The sequence below is a fragment of the Mesocricetus auratus genome, unplaced genomic scaffold, assembly GCF_017639785.1.
Source record: "Mesocricetus auratus isolate SY011 unplaced genomic scaffold, BCM_Maur_2.0 Super-Scaffold_100013, whole genome shotgun sequence".
Classification (NCBI taxonomy): domain Eukaryota; kingdom Metazoa; phylum Chordata; class Mammalia; order Rodentia; family Cricetidae; genus Mesocricetus; species Mesocricetus auratus.
The window spans coordinates 75,657,058-75,677,774 of record NW_024429196.1 but is presented as its reverse complement, the minus strand read 5'-3'; the positions used below and the strand labels follow the sequence as shown (position 1 = coordinate 75,677,774).

Here is a 20,717-nt window from a genome sequence, read left to right as displayed (position 1 = left end):
TCTTCCCCATTCCGGCCGTTACAGCCTGAGAGGGAGGCCTGACTGTGGGCTCATCCACTTGCAAGCCCGTTCCTGAGGTGGGGACTGCCTCAGAGCGGATGCGTCCCTAGCAACAGAGGTAAAGCAGAGCAGCATTAGAGATGCAGACTTCCCTTGGGATCGCCCACTCTGGCAAAGGCCTTTTATAAGATGGCAAGACAAGCTGAGAGGCATGTAGGAGGAAAAATTATACGCTTTCTGAGGTTCTAAGGGACAGAACACACCCAGAGTCAGCACCAGAGACTCCTAGATGGAAAGGAAGATTGCAACGGTTGAGGCAGTGAACTCAAAAACCCAGGGAAGGCAGAGAAGGCATCCCAGGTCCTGCTATTTGGAGGTTTGGGATGTGGCTACCAAAACTCCTTTCCTGAGGAAAATGTAAACAATGTCTAAGGTCCCAAGGACAAATCTGGAGAGGACTGCACCAAAGTTCATTCCTGGGGAGTCAATGAGTTGACTGGGCTTGCTAACAGAGTACACAGGAGCATGGGAGTTCCCTCCCAAAGGCCACACTGGAAAGTCTACCCAGCAGGGATCATTGCTCTACCGAGGATGCACAGTCTATAAACTCCAGCCCTGGCCTGAGGCCACAAGCAATCCGGGCAGAACTACTTGCAACATGCGGTAAGGAACGACTGGGTACTCAGGTTAGGGTCCTGTGAAGCTCCCATCCTTCCTCCTGTGGGGACATCAGCAGTCAACCAGCCCAGCTGGGAGGCTTGCAAGCCAGCACAGCTGAACCCCAAAGATGCTGGTTGCTAGGCTCAGAGGACACTCATGAACGATGCAGAAACTCAGAGTGTGAGGAAGGACTTGTACTTTTAAGTACAAGAGCTATTGGGGATTTAGTTCTGTTCAACCTTCAAAATTGTTCTCTTCCTCCTTGCCCCCCTTTGGCTTGGTTCTCACAAGGCAAGACAGAGATCTGGATTGCTGTGTAACACTAAATGTTTACTCATTGAGTTAGACAAGTTCCTGAAAACACAGGTTCTTGAGCTATGAGGAAATAGGGTTGCCACCCACCATCTCTACTGTCCCTAATATTCTTTTCTACTGGCTTGCAGTGTTAGGTGAAGCAAGAGCCCACAAAAGCATGACAACCAATTTATGAAGGGGTGCAGTGAAAAGACAAACTCACAGACACAAAGCCAAGCAGATGCCACTGCCAAGAGCCAGAGCAAGAGAGCCAGAGTGCAGCCAGCTTATCAGCTGTCAAGCAGCAGACCAGGCCACGCCCTAGAGCTTGCTGCCCCAAGGCTATTGGTGTAATGAGTTCTCATAATACTCCCCTCTTTTTTCCTAAGTAAGAAGGTTCTAAACCTAATACAAAACTGTATACGATAAGAACAATTATCAAGTATTGTTCAGGAAAAAGAAAATCCAAATGATTATGGAGAGTAGGAAGGTGGAGTTAGGGAGACGCCATGTAGCTGCCAAAGACACCAGAACATTACCAGTAAGCCATGGCCACATGGCGATGCACAGATTATTAAAAATGGGTTCATTTATAAGAGAGAGCTAGCTAGAAATAAGCCTGAGCCATTGGCCAAACAATTATATTTAATATTAGCCTCTGAGTGATTATTTCATAAGCAGTTGCAGGGACCCATGAGCAGGAGAGAAACCGGTCCAGGGGGACCATGGAGACAGCGAAAAACATTTAACTACAGTTTCGGTGGAACCCACAACCTTACATGCTGGGCAAGCACTCTACCCAAGCTAGTCCTTAGTATTCTAAAACAAGTGCATGTCCACTGTTGGTAGGAAAACACTGACATAAGCAACTGAAACACTGACTTGAGAAATAATAGCATCTATGCACTTCCCAATAGGAGAAATAAGTCCTGGTGATTATAATCAACAATATTATGTCACATAATAAAGACAGAAGAGAGGACTTCAAATCTTCTGATCCTAAATGATAAATGTTTGAGATGGAGAGAAGTGCCCTGAGTTGGTCAGTGTGTGATATATCCATGTACTACAACATCACACTGTGTCTCATAAATACTGGTTTTCTGACGCAGTCTGACATAGCCCAGACTGGCCCCAAACTTCCTATGCAGCAGAGAATGATCCTGACCTCCCATCAACAGCTCCTCTCCTCCTCAGTGCGGTGTGCTGGGGTTATCGGTGGACACCGCCATGCCTAGCTCCATGCAATTACCTGTGAATTTCTTTCTAAAGCAAAGCTTTAAAAAGCATTTGGTAACTCAAGTGATGTCCTTACATCTAGATCTGGAGGACCAGAAGGGCCAAGATAGAGTGTGCGGGTCCCAGGGAGCTACCAGGAAAGGACTTCAGCCTCCCTGAACCATATACCACAAACCCAGGTACATGGAAGCTTGGGTAAGACGGTGGCTTCCGCTCTGCCCTCACCCACACAGCGTCATGTGGAGTCATCTAGAGCAGTAGTTCTCAACCTGTGGAGCGACACCCTTTTGGGGTCAAATGACCCTAGCACAGGGGTCACCAAAGATTGTCCTGAATATTAGGTATTTATGATTCATTAGAGTAGTAAAATTACAGCTACAAAGTAGCAACAAAAATAATTTTATGGCTGGGGGGGTCACATGAGGAACCGTATTAAAGGGTCCCAGGTTAGGAAGGTTGAGAACCACTGATCTAGAGCTGACAGGATCTGAGAACTAACTAAGCCTCTCAGCTCAGCACAGCTGTGTCTGCCACTCATTCGCCTACCAGTATTCTTTTCCTCTGGGTTCCTAACATTTAATTTCTGGTTTTGCATGTATGTCTCACGATGGCCTTTGTGTGCCCTGGGTGAAGTTTTAGAACCCCGTTTATGGTTTTTTCCCCCCACAGTGTGCATGCTATCAGGCCGCCCCTCTTGACCACATCCTCCAGCCAAGAGTCCCCCATCTGCTTTCTCAAGTCCTTTTCCTCTCTCCTTTTTACTTCTTAACTATAACCTCTGTCAGTGCAAAAGCAAACATGGCTCTCACCTTAAAAAGGAAAGAAGAGGGGAGGGCACGGGAGGAGGGGAGGGAAACAGAGAGGGACCTGGAATTGACATGTGAAGCAACCTTGTTTCTAATTTAAATTTAAAAATAAATAAATATATATATATATAAAAACAATAAAATTTACAATTTCAAAAAAAGAAAAGTAACATAAAAAATATTGACAGCCCGATAACATCAACTATTTAAAAATATATTTAAACATATAAGATGTGTTAATACTCTAATGATTTTGTAATGTACATAGAATAAAAACATAAAAATACAAAAAAAAAAGGAGGAAAGAAGAGGTAGCTTATTATGGAGCCATTTTGCAGGACCATGGCCCAGGAACACAGACTTAGGTCACCCCAAACCCCATGTTCCCATCAAGTATAGCACGTATGGGGATACCATGAGGAAACCATCCCGTTAGGGACTAGAGAGATGGTTTGGGGTTTAAGAATACGTATTGTTCTTGCAAGAGACCTAGGTTTGGTTCCCAGAATCCGTGACTGGTGGCTCACAGCCACCCCGAAACTCCAGGTTCAGAGGATCCAATGCCCTCCTGCCTCTTTGGGTACCTGTAACACGAACGTTTCTGGACCAGCTGGTCCCGCCACCCTTCTCTGCCCCAGAGGAACACACGGGCGCTATATTAGTATAAAGCTGTTGGCTGGTGACTTAGACTTCTTATTCTTAACCTATAACTACTAAATCTATGCATTTCCTCATGGTCTTGGCTTAAAAGACCTGCAACTCCTCTGCCTGCTACATGATGATGGCAGGCTCAGCGTCTCCGCAGAGAAGGGGGAGATTTCTTGTTCATCCCTGCTTATATTCTGCTTCTGCCCACCTATGTCACTTCCTGCCTGTCTGTACAGACCTCCAGACCTCTATGGTTAGCTAGTGGCAGTTTCTGCCCAGCTACATCACTTCCTGGGATCACATGGCAACTCCTCTCTGCCTACACTTCCCAGAATCCTCCTAGTCCTACCTATCATCCAGCCTGGCCAATCAATGTTTTATTCATCAACCAATAAGACAAGCATATACAAAGAAGACCATTCCCCCATCAGGTACCTGCATACATGTGACACACATAAACCCACTCAGGCAACATACACACAAATTAACAATAATCTTTTTAAAGAGAGAAGGACGTGAGTCTGAGATACAGGATACCCTGTCTTGAAAACACAAAAGCTAGCAAACAGTAATCACTGCATTAAAGTAATTCAAAACAAAATGGAGAGGTTGTATGCTTGGTGTCGGGTTGACTAGAGGTTCTGGGGGTCAACCAAGGAGGCCCACCTAAGCCCCAACCCACAGACCCCTGACTATAGATGCGATGTGACCAGAAGACACCTGCGGCCACCTTTCCCTGCCTTGATGGGCTGTGTCCTCTAAGAAGACATTTGCTCAGAGTCAGAAATTTCTAAGGCGCTGGCTAACTGAACCAGCCAGGAATCAGCCTTGGGGAGCTTGGCCCTTTTTCCGCATGACCATATGGATTTCCTCGTGTTGTAGGCAGCAGTGGCATAGGTTTGTCCTAACAGGATTGCTCTTCAGGCCTGTGGAGTGAGGTCTTTACAAAGATGATCTTCACTGGAGACTAAGTCTACCCACTCAGTTCACTGGCCACGCCGCACAGATTGTGTCATTAAGGCCCAGGTGGCCAGGTGGCCCATTGCGATGACAGGGAGTCCGTGGATGATGGCCACATCTCACAGGAGCCATGGACACTCGTCTTCTCCCTCAACACCTTGCCCAAAAGTAAAGCACAACCAAGATAGGTCACCCAACTTCTGTAACTTCTGTGATAAAATTGCCTACTCAAGTAGTGAAACGAAGCCAGGCGGTGGTGGTGCACGCCTTTAATCCCAGCACTCGGGAGGCAGAGGCAGGCAGATCTCTGTGAGTTCGAGGCCGGGCTAGACCGACAGCCTCCAAAACAATACAGAGAAACCCTGTCTCGTAAAACCAAAAAAAAAAAAAAAAAAAAAAAAAAAGTAGTAAGCCGGCTAAACCCCAAACAACTCCAGCTTTTTGAGAATCATTCAATGAACACACCTTCAGACTGGGGAACCCCTTCCTACCACCCTCTGACCCCATATTACAAAGCCCTGCTCTGCAGGTCCTGGGTGACAAAATCTAAATACTCTCCTGTCCTCATTCTGGCCTTTAAGAATGCCATCTGGGGCTGGAGAGATGGCTCAGAGGTTAAGAGCATTGCTCTTCTTGCAGAAGACCCAGGTTCAGTGAACTGAGTGCACAGACTTAGTCTCCGATGAAAATCATCTTTGTAAAGACCTCACTCCACAGACAACTCACAAAAGTCCATAACTGCAGTACAGGGGATTAGATGCCTCTTCTGACCTCCACAGGCACCAGGAGCGCACATGGTGCAGACACACACGGAAGTGGAACATTACACAGAGCCAGCGTTGGTGGCACACGCCTTTAGTCCCAGCACTAGGGAGGCAGAGGCAGGTGGATCTCTGAGTGCAAGGCCAGCCTGGTCTACAAAGTGAGTTCCAAGACAGCTAAGGATACAGAGAAACCCTGTCTCCAAATATATATATATTCCGGGGTTTTTTTTTTCTAGACCAGTCTGGATTATATAGAAAATCCAAATTCAGCCTGGCTACATACTGAGATCCTATTTAGAAAAAAAATTTTTAAGTTGTATTTCTTTGAAAATCTTATTAATGCAACAAGCCAGGTTGGGAGTGGAGAGACGGCTCAGCATCGGGAGCTTCCACGGCTCTTCCAGAGGCCCTGAGGACAGACAGCTCCAGGTCAGACAGCTCACAACCGCCTGTCTGTGAGTCTGGTTCCAGGGGTCCTGCACCTCTGGCCTCCACAGGCAGCTGTATGCGCACACACATTCGCACATTCGCGCACACACACACACACTCTCTCTCTCTCTCAATTTTTAAACAATAACTCAGGTTTATTGTATGTCTAACTAAGTGTAATGAAAAATAACCAGGCTCTGGGTTCAAATCACTCTGTATCTACACATCAACCATACAGAAATACATATACGTAAAAACAAACTGATTTATGACTTCATTTATTCACACAAATGGCCTTCGGGAACACTGCAGACGTGCGTTCTGAAAGAGATCACAGAGCAGCAGCCGCCTTTTCAATGAACTGGGCCAGCTTCACGTCACGCTTGGTCACGCCTCCACAGTCATGAGAGGTGAGAGTTATCTGGACCTACGAAGGGAAAAGCGGCTTGTCAGATCTGAGCAGTAACCTGTGTGGGGGACTTCTCCCTGGGTGGTTCGGGAATTATCTATTTCTCAACATTCATATTTGAGAATTGGAGGTTAGATGATCTAGAAAATGCTACATTATGAAGAAACTCTGCATTTCCCAAACCCAGTGAGCTTGGGGTGCAGGCTGCACTTGGCTGGGTGTGACGGCCACACCAGAGGGAAGGCTCCCGGAGGGCAAGGGGAGTCTGCTGCCAGCACGGACAATCTTGCTTCCTGGGAAACGGGGACGGAGACGGAAGCTCACACCAGCTCTGTGTGTGTGTGTGTGTGTGTGCGTGCGTGCGTGCGTGCGTGTGTGTGTGTGTGTGTGACTCGAGCCAACCTATCAGGCAGTACCTGAATGGGGCGGAGGAAAAGCAGGTGACCAAACGAGGAAAGATGACGTCACGAGCAGAGAGAAGCATCCAGGAAGGGGATGTCTAGACATCCCGAGTGGTGAGACACTGGGGGTGTGGCTGTTCTCGCTGCACCCCTTAAAACTTTGTAGTGTGCCCTCTGGAGATCAAATCTTTAATAAACACTTACTACAAAGATACAATTTCTGAGATTTATTTCAGGAAGACACATCAAGCCATGCTACCTGGTTTGCTACCATTCCTTTTAACACATTATTTTCAAGTTAAAACTCTGAGGTCTCAGGTAATTGAGTTGGCCATGGCGGCACATGCCTGAATTCCAAAAACTGGAAGGCAGAGGCCGGAGACTCTCCCACAGCCTGCTGTCATAGTGAGCTCCAAGACAACCAGGGGCACATAGGGAGACCCCGATTTGAAAAATATACCACTCCACAAAAATATATGTAAAATTTTATCTTCGCGGCTGATATCCAAGATTAACTCACGATAGTCCAAACTTCTGAAATAAATGTCGGAGGGCAAACCTGAGGACAAAAACCTATGGTTCTGCTCTCAGGAAAGCTCCGGACTGTGTTGTTTAACAACATGGGGTTTCTGAGAGAATAAGAGGAATCGTTCTCAGCATAACCAAATTCATAAAGAAATTTCTTCAATCCCCAGATTAACGTGATCCCGAAGTAAAGAGCTGCAGTTACCTTGTTGTACACGTTGAACCACTCTGGGTGATGATTCATCTTTTCTGCTTGTAGGGCAACCCTGGACATGAAGCCAAAAGCCTGCAAGACACCAAGGCCAGAATTACCGGCCCCACCCTGCACTCTGTAGCTGGGAGACCCCAGAGCCACCCAACCAGATAAAGGCTCGCTGGGACTCAGGGAAGGGACTCAGAGAAGGGCTGCTCTCTGCAGGCCAGGGCACTGGGGCAGCAGACTGCTAGGTGGGAAACAATGGCTCAAATAAACAAACCAGGAAATGAGTGTCACCTAGTGACCTGTCTGGACTGCTTAATTGTCCTAGGACTCCCAACTGCACAGGGATAATTTCCCTTCAGCCCAGTGCCCTGGTCTGCCTGCCCCAAATCCAGGGAGCCAATTTGCTCCTTAACCGATCCTTTTGTTTTCAGTGAACCAAGTGCTTGGGCCATTCAGAATGCAACTCTGTGGAGAAAGGCCCACAGCTGTCCCAGCCTACACTTCAAGGGACAGCCAGGGAAGGCCTACCTTCACCGCCATGCAGCCTGGAAGGGAGGCCCTGCATGCCCGCTGGGGAGTCTCTGGCTACAGCCCCACAGAGCCGAGGTGCCAGTGCACCTCAGCAGAAAACAAGCCTGGGAACACGCCGAGGACCCCACCCAACGACGAGGACAGCTGGGCTCACACCGCAGGGAAAGCAGAGCCACCAAGCAGAAGGCCTTTGTTCTGAGAAAACATTTTCCTCGTTTGCCGCCTTTCACATTTTTGTGATGGCAACTGCAAATAACAGTCCTACTTTACACAGCACCTCATAGGCTCCGGGAGCACTGCGCAGGGAGACCACAAAGTGTACAAGAGGCTGCAGGGCGGTGGGACGCGGCGTCCGCCAGTGCAATCATGAGCACATGACCATGCTAATCACCTGCACCGGGCACACACAAGACTGGGCCTGTGAACTGTCAATCACAGATAACACATTTTAAAAGGAAGGGGAGGAAGAACCCATTTAGCTACATGCAGATTTATCCAGAGCAAAGCAAATGTAGTCCCCTGCCCCTGTTCATTCCCAATCCGATTCCCCGGGTCCCACGGAGGGTACAAGCAGCACAGGGAATCTGGTTTAATTAACCAAACATGCAGTTAACAACGCTTCGTGGGGATTTCTACTGTCAACGTGACTTACTTTTATTCAGCATTAGCTGAAGCAGGAGACCGGCTGCCCTCGGTGACAGACAGTGACATGGTTAAGGGCCTCCTGACCTTTTGAACCTGGGAGTTCTGAGTTCAGATTCTGACACTACCACTTAACTGTCATATGATCCCAAGCCCATTTCTTTTCCTTTATCTTTCTCTCCCCAACTGGGCCTGGGTTTTGAGACAGGATCTGGTGTAGCTAGGCTGACCTCAAGTTTACTGCTAAGTGCTAGAGGTAAAGATATGTGCTTCCATAAATGGTTTCCAGGCACACGCGCTCTCTGGAGCACACGCGCTCCCTCACTCTCCTCCCTCAGCTCGTTTTTAAGATCTGATTTTTAAATGTGTATAGGTGTGTGCTTTCAAGTGCGTACGTACACCTGGAGTCACAGGTGGCTGTACACTGCCCAAAGGGACCTGAAGTCTGGTCCTCTGACAAGCAGTGCACACTGCCCATGCAGATGTCCGTCTAGCTGTCCAATCCAGTTGTCCATCTAGCCCTTCGTTTTCCTTTCTTTAATTTAATGTTATTACACATTCTCGCATGTGCACATAGTGCATACTGAGTAGTCTCATCCCCACCTGCCTACTACCTCTGTGCACTCTTCCCAGACCCTTCCCAAATCTCTCTCGCACATCCATGTCTACTCCCTTTGTTTTGCGACCCACTGAGATTAGCGAGGGCCATCTGTGACCATGAGTTTGGCGCCATCACTGGAGCTTTATGGGCTCAGTAGTGGGGACATAGCTAAAGACTGGTTCCCTCCGTCTCCCAGAATCTAGCAAGGATCAGTAAGGAGTTCAGAGGTAGGGCCTTAGGAGCCCCTGCCCCCTCCCTGACGGGCTGTCAATAGGTCCCGTGTCACATGGGCCTACTGTTGTGAGTTCACGACCGCAGTGGTGGCTCTCGTGAAGCGCACAGAATGGCATTTCTAGCCCCTCAGCATGGCTTTTGTCCCTTACAACCTTCCTGGCCCTCTCCCACCAAGTTCCAGCTTGGGCTCAGTTTCCTTATCAGTTAAACAGAGATAATGAAAAGCTCTTATTATCTAATGCATCCTAGTGCAGATTGAGGTGTGACGTCTGAATGCACTTAGCATGCAGCCCCTCGCCCAGAACGGAGATCAGCAACAGCAACAGCAGCCGCCACTGCTCAGGGTGAGCAGAGGCTGAGTAGTTCATTCTAGGGTTTAAAATTTGCTGCTGCCTCTCAGAAAAATGCCCCTTCCCGTACGTCAGACCAAGACACTCAGACATACACTTACAGACACTACACCAGGTGTGACACTGAATAGGGAGACAGTTAAATGACAATAGGTCAGATGCACACAGTCAGTCACTGCCTAATTCATCAGCCCTATACTGCAGCTTCTGCAAACTACAGCATCCTAAGAGGTCCAAAGTGCTGCCCAGCATCCCTTGGCGTTTTAGAAGAACAAACTGACCAAGTGGATTCCTCACATCTTTAACCTACGGTACCCTACCAGCACACCAGTAAAACCTTCTACCATGGGCATGCAGAGTTTATAGGAACTCGCACGGCTTAAGGGGAAAACTAATCAAATGAATAGCCTCTGCCGTATCTAAGTCAATTTTTTTAAAGCACACATCCAAAAACCATCCGGGTTTGTATTTGCCTCAACTTTGCCTATTTCTTTCAGCTGTTACATCATGTGCGCATTGGTTTTTTTTTTTAACATTTCCTCACATCTGTTTAGTGTATGCACCCGTGTGTGAATGCTACAGACTGTCTGTAGGTGTCAGAGGACAACTTGTAGAGGTCACTGTCTCCTTCCACCATGTGGTTCCCAAGCACTGAGCTCAGGTGGTCGGTCATCAGTCTTGGTGGCATGAACCTTTACTCATTGATTCACCTTGCCAGCCTTTAATATTCAGGCTTAATGATTAGGAAAACATTACAGGAGGCAAAGGCAGGCAGGTTTCTGTAAGTTTGGGGCCGGCCTGGTCTATACAAGAGTTCCAGACCAAACAGGGCTATAGAGTGAGACCCTGTCTCAAAAAAAAAAAAAAAAGAAAGAAAGAAAGGAAAAAGAAACCATTACAGAGCCAGGGAGATGGCATAAGAGATAAAAGCACTTGTCACATAAGCCTGACACCTGGGCTTGGCCCTCAGAGCCCACAGTAGAAAGAGCCAACTCCCAGAAGTTGTCCTTTGACCTCCTCAAGGCGATGGTATACATACCTGTAACACACATACAATAATAGTAACAATAACATAATAAACTTAATTTAGAAAAGAAGACATCACAAAATCTAATAAATCACACCAGACTTACTTATAGTTTCTCCACAGAAAAAAGTACGAAATTGGCTCAGAGGGCAAAGAAACGATCACCTCCATCCACTTAGCAGACTCAAACCCATTACGTACCGAGGTCAAAGTTTAGACATTTAAAACGTCCATAACCTTACACATCCAAGTTACCGGCCGTGTGCTGCAGGAGTCCAGATGAGTGAACACAGGAGAGGAGAAACCACGGGAAAGCTTGCGGTTAAGTGGGACACAATGAGGGAACCTGCCCAGAGGGCCAGCCCAGGCAACATCCTTCTTTCAGTGGCCTTCACAGCCCTGCTATTGCTCACCAAGGCTGGAACCTAGTGCCCTGGAGTCATTCAGAGAGCCAACCTTCTCAAATCATCCCATCCAGCAACGCCTGGAAGACGCAAGGCACAACAGACTCACTAGCAACCGGCCGACTGAGGAGATGGCAGCGGAGTAAACCCCGAGAGCTAGAGGAGGGGCTGGGGGCTAAGAGCACCGCTGCTCTTCCCCTTGTGCCCGGCTGAGAAAGCAGCCCTCGGTGTGGAGGGGGCTCCCAAAGTTCATCCTTACGCCACGGTAAACACTGATCTACTACCCAAGGCCCCAGAGACTTCTGAGGCCTCCTCACTGATGCTACATTCCTGGAAAAAAAAATTAAAAAAGAGCACTGCTGCTCTTGCAGAGGATCTGGGTTCAAGTCCCAGCACCCACACACAGCTCCAGTTCCAGGGGCTCCAATGCCCTCCTCTGACCTCCTTGGGCATCAGGCATGCACAGGGTGCACCTTAATCTCAGCACTTGGGAGGCAGAGGCAGGTGGATCTCTGAGTTCAAGACCAGGCTGGGCTGGTTTACAGGTGGAAAGAAAGAAAGAAGGAAGAAGGAAGAAAGAAGGAAGGAAGGAAGGAAGGAAAGAGGGAAGGAAGGAAAGAGGGAAGGAAGAAAGGAATGAAGGAAAGAAGAATGGAAGGAAAGGAAAAAGAAAAATTAAAAGAATGCAACCATGTCTCTACATTAGCAAAGTTAATAACTTAGATTTTTAAAAATCCTTTTATCTTTAGTAAGAAAATTCCATGTATAAGGATGAGAAAAATCTGTTGACTTCAAATTTCCATATATTGGCTTCAGCACTGGAAGTCAGAGGGACAATACCTACAAAGACTTTATGAAATGGAAGTGAAAACAAAGATTGCAAAAAAATAAAGAAATGCATGTTGTTATTGTTGTTGTTGTTGTTTTCCAGACAGGGTTTCTCTGTGTAGCCCTGGCTGTCCTGGAACTCAATCTGTAGATCAGGCTGGCCTTGAACTCAGAGATCTGCCTGTCTCCTGAGTGCTGGGATTAAAGGTGTGTGCCACCATGCCCAGTAAGAATTTTACACCCAGCTAAACTATTTTTCACAATATAAAAGCAATAGCTTAATGTGGTGGCACATGCCTTTATTCCCAGCGCTCAGGAAACAGAGGCAGGCCTCTCTCTATGAGTTCCAGGACAGCTGGGGATAACACAGTGAGACCAAACAAACAAACAAACAAACAAAAGCAGTGGAAGTGGACAACATTGTAGAAATGGGATGATGGAGGTCAGTGAGGTGGTTCCCCGGGTCTGAGTCCTCGTCATGCAAGCTGGGGAACCTGAGTCCAATCCCCAGAAGCCACATAAAAACGGAAGCAGAGAGAATGGGTTCCAGAAAGTTGTCCTCTGAAGTTCACATTTATGCTGTCTTATGCATACACACGCATTCACACACAGGTGTGTGCGAGCACACGCACGCACACACACACGCTCACATTCACACACGCATACACACAGGCATACACACACACATTCACCCACATTTAAATCTGTCTAGATAAAAAAGAAATGCAGCAACTTCCATTCATCCTTCTGAGAAACTATTAAGGAAGGATTATAACTGAGAGCCTCGTGGAAGGCAGGTTGAAAGCTGAAAGACAGGTGTTGAGATCTTTCAAGCTAGAAAACAGGACACAAACCAGGGAACAGTACCAAGTGGGACTGAACAGTGGAAGAGAGGGGAGAAAGCAGATGATGAGCTCTGACATCGTTTAGTGGGGACATGCTAAGGACATGCTAAGAGAGAGTGGCTACGTATGTCATGTAAAGCTGTATGTGTGATAGTACCCTCAAAACTAAAAATAAAACATAAACATCCCCAACTAAGGGAAACACAACTAAAATAAAACTTGAAAACACACCAAAATACCATAACTAAACAGCATTACACATACATAATTTAAAGTAAATGCTTTTGTCATGTTTTACAAAACAGTCAATAAATGTACACAGCCTAAATCTAAACAATTAAAATCAAAATAAGCTCATCAACAATGAAGACTAACTATGAGTTATTGGTACAATACAAACAGACTCAAAAATCAATGAGGCAGAAAGTACAGAAAATATAAGGCAAATAAAACATTTATGTTTGAGTTGGTGGGTTATCTTACCATAAATATGCCCTCTTTTTGTCTCTTTCTTTCTTTCTTTCTTTCTTTCTTTCTTTCTTTCTTTCTTTCTTTCTTTCTTTCTTTCTTTGAGACAGGGTTTCTCTGTGTAGCCTTGGCTGTCTTGTAACTCACTTTGTAGATCACGCTGGCTTTGAACTCAAAGAGATTCTCCTGCCTCTGCCTCTGCCTCCCCAAGTGCTGAGAGATTAAAGGTGTGTGCCACCACCACTGGGCTCTTTTTGAAATGTTGGGGAGGGGGTACAAAGATGTCTCAGTGGGTAAGAGCACTTGCTGATCTTGCAGAGGACCTGGGTTGGGTTCCCAGGACCCACATGGGGGTCTACAACTGTCCATAACTCCAGTTCCAAGGGATCCAACACCCACTTCTGACCTCCACAAACCCTGCATGTTAAAGATACACATACATACATGTCAACAATCACACATAAAAAATGAAGATGAATAACTTTTTTTTATTTTGGTTTTTTGAGACAGGGTTTCTCTATGTAACTGCCCTGGCTATCCTGGAACTCTCTGTAGACCAGGCTGGCCTTGTACTCAAAGAGATCTGCCTGCCTCTGACTCCTGAGTGCTAGGATTAAAGGTGTGAGCCACCACCACCCAGCCATGAATAAATCTTAAAAATGTGGGAGTTAGGTGGAATTGAGCGTTAGTTCTGCTGTTGTTTACAATAAACAATCCTCCTTTTTAAAAAACCCTTATGGTTAGATGGGGCTGGAGAGAGATGGACTGGAGCTTAAGCGCACCCGCTGCTCTTCCAGAGGACCCATGCCTCATTCCTAGAACGCCTATCGTGGTTCACAATCATCTGTAACCCCAAACCCTGAGATCCAGTGTCCTCTTTTGGTACCTCCTCAGGCACCAGGCACACACACCCTCACAGACATACCGGCAGACAAAACACCCATACTAGATAGATACAGACAGAAAGACAGGTAGCTGATAGATAATTATAAGATTTTAAATATATATAAATGGAGAGGAAGAGGTAGGGAGATGTAGATGAAATGTTCATGTTTGAAATTCTTAAAAAAAAAACTGAAGTATACATAAATATAAATGTCTGCTAGGCATGGTAGCACACTTCTACAATCAAACACCGAGGAGGCTGAACCAGGAGGCTCCCAAGTTTAAGGCCAGCCTGTGACACACGGCAATTTATCTCAAAAAGCAAAACCAGGGGCTGGAGAGAAGGCTCAGCAGTTGAGAGGCCTGCTGTTCTTCCAGTAGAGCTCAATTTCTAGAACCCATGTCAGGAGTCTCACAACCACCTGTAACTCCAGCTTCACACCTACACGAAGACATGCACATATGTGCAAAATTAAAAATAAAATGATTTCTAAAAAAAAAAAAAAAAAAAGCACAAGCTAGGCTTGGTGGTGCACGCCTTTAATCCCAGAGCTTGGGAGCAGAGAGGTGGATCTCTGTGAGTTTGAGTTCCAAGTCAGCCAGGGCTATCCACTACCTAATGAGACCCTGTCTTTAAAAGAAGGGAGGGAGCCGGGCGTTGGTGGTGCACGCCTTTAATCCCAGCACTCGGGAGGCAGAGGCAGGCGGATCTCTGTGAGTTCGAGGCCAGCCTGGTCTACAAAGTGAGTTCCAGGACAGCCTCCAAAGCTACAGAGAAACCCAGTCTCAAAAAAAAAAAAAAAAAAAAAAAAAAAGGGAGGAAGGGAGGGAGCAGGGAATAACAGGATGGGTCACACACAAAAGTGTTGCCACAAAGGCAGACTACCCAAGTTAAAGGCCTGGAACCCACAGTGAGAACCAGAACGGACTTCTTAAAGTTGTCCTCTGACCTCTACACACGCACCATAGCACACATGTGCCCATGCTCTCACAGACACACATGTACACATGCGCACACACTTGCATGCACACGACTTTAAACAGTCCCGCCTCTTAGCTCTTGACTCTGCAGACCCTCACACAGCAGTTACAGCCATGGTCACTTTGTATACTCTCCTACCGTGTTGCAGCACCAACTGGAAGACCGCGTGCAGATTATGATACCTGTATACACGGGAACGTGATGTAGTCATCAGGAAGGATGAGAAAACCATCCTCTGAAATGGAAATGCTGCCGAGACCTATCACAACGAGTGCACACGAGTCTATGAGAGGACGGGAATGCCCAAGCTCATCCGAGCACTCACACCGTAGAGTAACCTGCAAGGATACAGGAGCAATGTGAGTGGCGGGAGGCAGTGTCTGGGAGTCAGGTGACCAGGGCCAGAAACAGGAAGAACCCACTGCGTTCCTAGCACCTGACGAATTTGCACAGTGAATATATCTGATCTAGTTTTAAAAATTAGTTTGGGGGAAAATGGAGTCATGCAAATGAAGTTATCACTGCAAAGAGAGCCAGGGCCCTGCAATGTATGTATATGGTTCATATTAAAATACTTTGGCTCATGTTAACTTCTTAACATATGCCTACCTGTTGAGGTAGGTTTTTAGTGCCAATTTACAGCATAGTTTGTCTATGAGCCGTGTTCTGTTGAGCCACGGCCATTTCAAACAAACATATGGTCAACAAATAACATATAATGGCTGATAATAGTTTCAGTCTTTCCTGTATTGCAAATTACAAACATTTCGCGAACAAGCCCCGAGTGCATGATGAAGTATGACTCCTTAAGTCACTCTGCCATTTCAAGGAATGTGAGCATTACAATCACGGCAAATTGGGCCGATGAAGTTTGTCATTTGGAAATCTCCAAATCATCGGCAACTAAAGTTTTTTTTTTCCATGAACCCTAAATCAAGTCCCCTTTGGAAACTTGAATTTACCTCAAAGTTACTTTTGTTTCATTTCACTCCGTGGAACCATGAACACTATCAGATGCACAAAACCAAAACAGGAATCCTGTATCAATCTGTGAAACACGGAACAGCACCCTGAACTTAAAGCGCAGCCTCGGTCCTAATAACATGTATGACTTACTGAAGCTCACAGGCTTAACTCTGGGCGCGTTTACAATATGAGCCCTCCAGTCCTCAGCACAACTCCCTTTGATATATGTCCTTCAAATCAGTTGCCTTCATATTTTGATTATAGACTATCTTAATTACGTACTAAAAGAGAACATATCTCCCACTACGAAAATGAGCACCAGGTACTCCCAAGTAATTTCGCTGGTACAATCTCCATTAAGCCGTTAAATACTTCCCTCGCTAATTCAATGAATTAGAACTCTCTATTGTTTACGAATCACCTTCATGTTTGTAGGCCTAACCCTTCTTTTAAAAAACACAATTGCTGTGGAAGGAAATGATATTTATGTCTGATTAGAAATGAAAACACTATTACATAAATCAGTTTGGGCATTTCTTCACGTCTTGAAACTTGATCGGCAATTTCCTCTAATTGGTGATCAAGGAAACTATCTTGTGATCAATTAAAGTAATTACCAGATTCCGGCAACACAGCCTACCTTAATTTCAGCTAGAGTCTGCACTTCTTCAACTTTAATTAAAAATAATGAAAATTATTAAGCAAAATACAAGGCAAGATCATTGCCAAGCACGCACATGTCACAGGACGGGACCTTCCCCAGTGCTGGGGACATGGATCACATAAACATTGCTTGGTGCACGGAGGAAGACACTCTGCCCCCAAGTAGGACTACACATCTCCCTGTAACTTTCACATTGGAAACACTGTTCACTATTCCAGTCAGTGCAAAGGAAACATCAGATCTTAATTTGTGGGTCAACACAATAATCTTGACCAGAATTGTGAGGGACAGGCCCAGCCAAAGATGTATTTCACTCGTGCTCTTTCTCTCTGTACATGAGCCCAGGGGTCAACTACAGAGCTAGGGATCAGAGACCCAGGTTCAACTCCAGACTTCAGTAGTCACTGGCTACATGTCATCAGCAAAGCTCCTTAGCAGGGCTCCTTCCCGTGCAGACTGAGGCCTCTGAACCATTCTCCCCGCGCCTGGCTCTCCACTAAGCATTTACCGCTTATGGTTATGGCCATCCATGCTCGACCACTGTAGCACCTATGGTTGCAAAGGAAAAATTCTTCTCCAAACCAAGACCAACCTGGAGACCAAAGGAATTTACATCTGCAATGCTGAGAAAACCTGCAACATCTTGAAAACTGTTTTTGTGTGTGTGTGTGTGTGTGTGTGTGTCCTGAGGACCATTCCTTGGGCTTCCATCTGTCTGGAGGCAGATACATCTCCACTAGTACTGGGCAGCCAGCTACAAGCCCCCTAAGTAGCTGCTAGAGAACTTAGCGTTTCCAGTAACTCGGGACAAGAAAACCGCATTCTAAAACTCAACTGGCTCTCTCATGCTCTCAGGTAGAGCCAGCCACTCTCCCCTGCCCCATGCTGAATTATCGTGCTCTTAGTTAGTGATGAAATAAACACGCCACCTAGGAGACAGCATGCTCACTTCTAAACACACACACACACACACACGCACGCGCACACACACACACACACACACACACACACACACACACACACACACACACACACACACTCACACAATGACGATGGTAATAAGAAGACTCTTTTTCATTCCAGCATCACCGTTTCTGGTAACCTCCACAGACAGCCCACTGGAAAAAGAAAGCAGCACTTTAGCTAAGGCATGGCACCACCTTCAAAGCGCATCATTAAGGGAAAATGCAAGGCTGCAGAATCAGGACCTGTCGTGTTGAGCGCACGCCTCCCAGGCGCCTGCACCAGTGAAGCCTCCCCTGGCAGGAATCCACCCACCGAAGCCCTCATTTCTCAAAGCAGCAGTTTGACCATCATAAAGCCCTACACATGTGATCTACCTAAGCAAGGGCCCTTCCCTTCTAGTCTATTCTATTCCTAGTGACAGATCTTCAAACAGATCTCAGAAACTGATTGGTACAAAAAAAAAAAAAAAAAAAGACATTCTAGCCACGTTGCTCTTTCCCCCAAAAAGATACCACCTCTTTCTGACTTCCTCCAGACACTCTGACTGCACTCTGTAGCTTCCGTGGCTACTCTTGAGCAGACCGCCTGTCCGGTCTGACTCTGCACTTACTGGGTTTCTCACAACCCTCAATCTTGCTCTCTTCAAATCAGCGTGTGCCACCAGTCTCCTGAGTGTCCTCTTCCGTGAATGCAGACTGAAACACCGACTTCAAAGCCAGCCCAGGGAAAGCTGCCAGAGAAGCACTTCTTGGAGGTGCCCAACGTCCCAACAGTGCCTGGTGCCCACTCTCACCCCACAGCTGTCCGAGAAGCTTCCTTACCTGACCCTGTAAAAGCCGATTCCTGGAGTTCAAGAGCTCATGAAGTGAGAAGTATTACAAAAATGACCAAAGATCTTTATTTTCTTTTAGCAGTCTCTGTAGGAACTGAACTTTAAGGTCCTTGATACTTTCATTATAAAATTCATAAAAATTCAACTTTATATAGAAAAAGGGCAGGTGTTGGTGGCGCACTCGGGAGGCAGAGGCAGAGGCAGGGGCAGGCGGATCTCTGCGAGTTCCAGGCCAACCTGGTCTACAGAGCGAGTTTCAGGACAGCCTCCAAAACAATGCAGAGAAACCCTGTCTCAAAAAAAAAAAAAAAAAAGAAAAGAAAAAGAAAAAGGGTCTGTTTTCAACGTCATGCATCCAAACCATGTGAATTCAGAATATCAGGTCAATGCATCTAAAAACACACACACCTGAATAATATGCAAAATAGCAGTCTGTCCCTGATTCACAGATCCCTTCCCACTGCCTCAGGCCCCCAAATGCCAAGGTGACATGCCTGCTTTTTTTTTTTGGTGGGGGGGGGCAGGTCTCATGTATCCCAAGCCAGCCTTGAGATCCTGTAGCTGAGGGTAACCCTGATCTTCTGACCCCCCTACCCCCCCTCCATCCCCCTAGTGTTGGGATTACAAGTGTGCACCACCATGCCCAGTTTATTCAATTCTGGGAACCAAACCTAGGGCCTCACTCAGGACAGGCAAACACTCCACCATCGGAGCCACATCTCCAGGCCTGAATTTCTTCTTCATAATCTGCCAGCTGCTTTTAAGACATTGCTGCCACCAATGCTACAAAGTTCAGGGCTACATCTGAAGTGGAGCCGGGGGGGGGGGCTCTCTGCACCCCTTTCCAGGCAGGGACAGAGACTAGCATGTGTGAAACTAAAGTCACCATCCTGTAGCTGAGAGGTGGAGGGTGAGAACAAGGTCTCGGGCAGACAAAATACCCGCTCCCCATTATCATCTATAGGAAGGACGGTCACAAATATTTGAAAGAAAAGTAACTCCAAATGTGTCAGCACACACACACTCTGCAGGTTTGCACACACCATACACTCTATTCCGGTTTATACTCTCCCATTTCACGTCACCAATCATCTCACGGCACAAACAGCCACAAGTCCATGGTCATGCTTCTTTTTACTTTGTTTTAAACCAGGAGTCCATTTCCTTTCGGGTTTTTAAAAGTACTTTCTACCACGTTTGCCAGTTGTTTTCTTTTTTTTAATTTATTGATTTATTACATATACACCAGATTGAATTGTAGATGGTTGTCAGCCACCATGTGGTTGCTGGGAATTGAACTCAAGACCTCTGGAAGAGCAGTCAGTGCTCTTAACCTCTGAGCCATCTCTCCAGCCCGCCAGTTGTTTTCTGTAAGAATGCGGCACCTAAATATGGGCTATCTTGATAACTCCACAGAAGACCTCCAGGGACAGCACAGAACTGGGAGAAAAACAGCAACCAGAACCACGTTCCAGGGTGCCGTGCCAAGCAGGCAGCAACTGGGAAAGAGGCCGTCTCGGGTGTGGGGGGTGAGTGTGTGAGTGTGTGTGTGAGAGTGTGTGAGAGAGTGTGAGTGTGTGTGTGTGTGTGTGTGTGTGTGTGTGTGTGTAAGAGCATGCCACAATGCTGAGCATGGGACATTCCTTACACCTGTCTGCAGACGCTGAGCTGAAGTAAAACCACAGTATGTTCGGGATTTGTCACTACCTGTAATGATGAAGCTTAAGGTGAGTTGAAGTCTCACCCTTGCAGACTGAAAGAAGGGACTAACTAGTTTTTGGGTTTTAAGCAGCATTGCTAAACAACCAAAGGACAACCTCGGGGCTCACGACCACAGAGAGAATGAGCAAGCTCAGCACTCACTTTACTTCTGGTGTCAGAGACTCAGAGCTCAGGCGGGTAGTGCCATCATACCCGGAAAACTTTGAATTCTGGGTATGTCTCCTTCTGCGTACTGAGTAGACTTCAAACCTCTACTGATCACTGCAAAGCTGAGGCAGTCCCATCTCTTAAAGTCGCTGTGGGATGGGAAAGGCCATAAAGTCAGGACTGTCGTGCACAGACAGCATGCCACCACGGGGCATTATATATGGGGCTTGATGCACAGCTAATTTTTTAAACTAAAATATTTGTTCTCCGTGACCAAATAAGCTTA

At 46.5% G+C, this 20,717-nt stretch overlaps 1 protein-coding gene and 1 long non-coding RNA gene across 9 annotated transcripts in view; one reads left to right on the top strand and one right to left on the bottom strand.

Annotated features, from left to right (window-relative positions):
• Positions 1–25: 25 nt before the first annotated feature.
• On the top strand, positions 26–18,738 carry LOC121143675. Of its 2 annotated transcripts, none has more exons than XR_005880983.1 (3): positions 26–663; positions 15,283–15,493; positions 17,848–18,738. It is a non-coding gene; the product is annotated as an uncharacterized LOC121143675 (long non-coding RNA). The 2 variants fall into 2 exon arrangements; XR_005880984.1 differs by lacking the exon at positions 26–663 and adding an exon at positions 2,094–2,372.
• Pcbd2 (pterin-4 alpha-carbinolamine dehydratase 2) overlaps positions 6,063–20,717 on the bottom strand; it is a 50,120-nt gene continuing 35,465 nt past the window's right edge. For 5 of the 7 annotated variants that reach the window (XM_040756052.1, XM_040756053.1, XM_040756056.1 and 2 more), the window contains 2 exons: positions 7,341–7,421; positions 6,063–6,227 (listed from right to left, as the gene is read on the bottom strand). In XM_040756052.1, the coding sequence (XP_040611986.1) occupies positions 6,132–6,227; positions 7,341–7,421 (177 nt within the window). In that variant the 3' untranslated portion in view covers positions 6,063–6,131. Of the gene's footprint in view, positions 6,228–7,340; positions 7,422–7,865; positions 8,100–15,316; positions 15,473–20,717 lie in introns of those variants that run through there. The other 2 variants (XM_040756051.1, XM_040756055.1) reach the window with 2 other exon arrangements.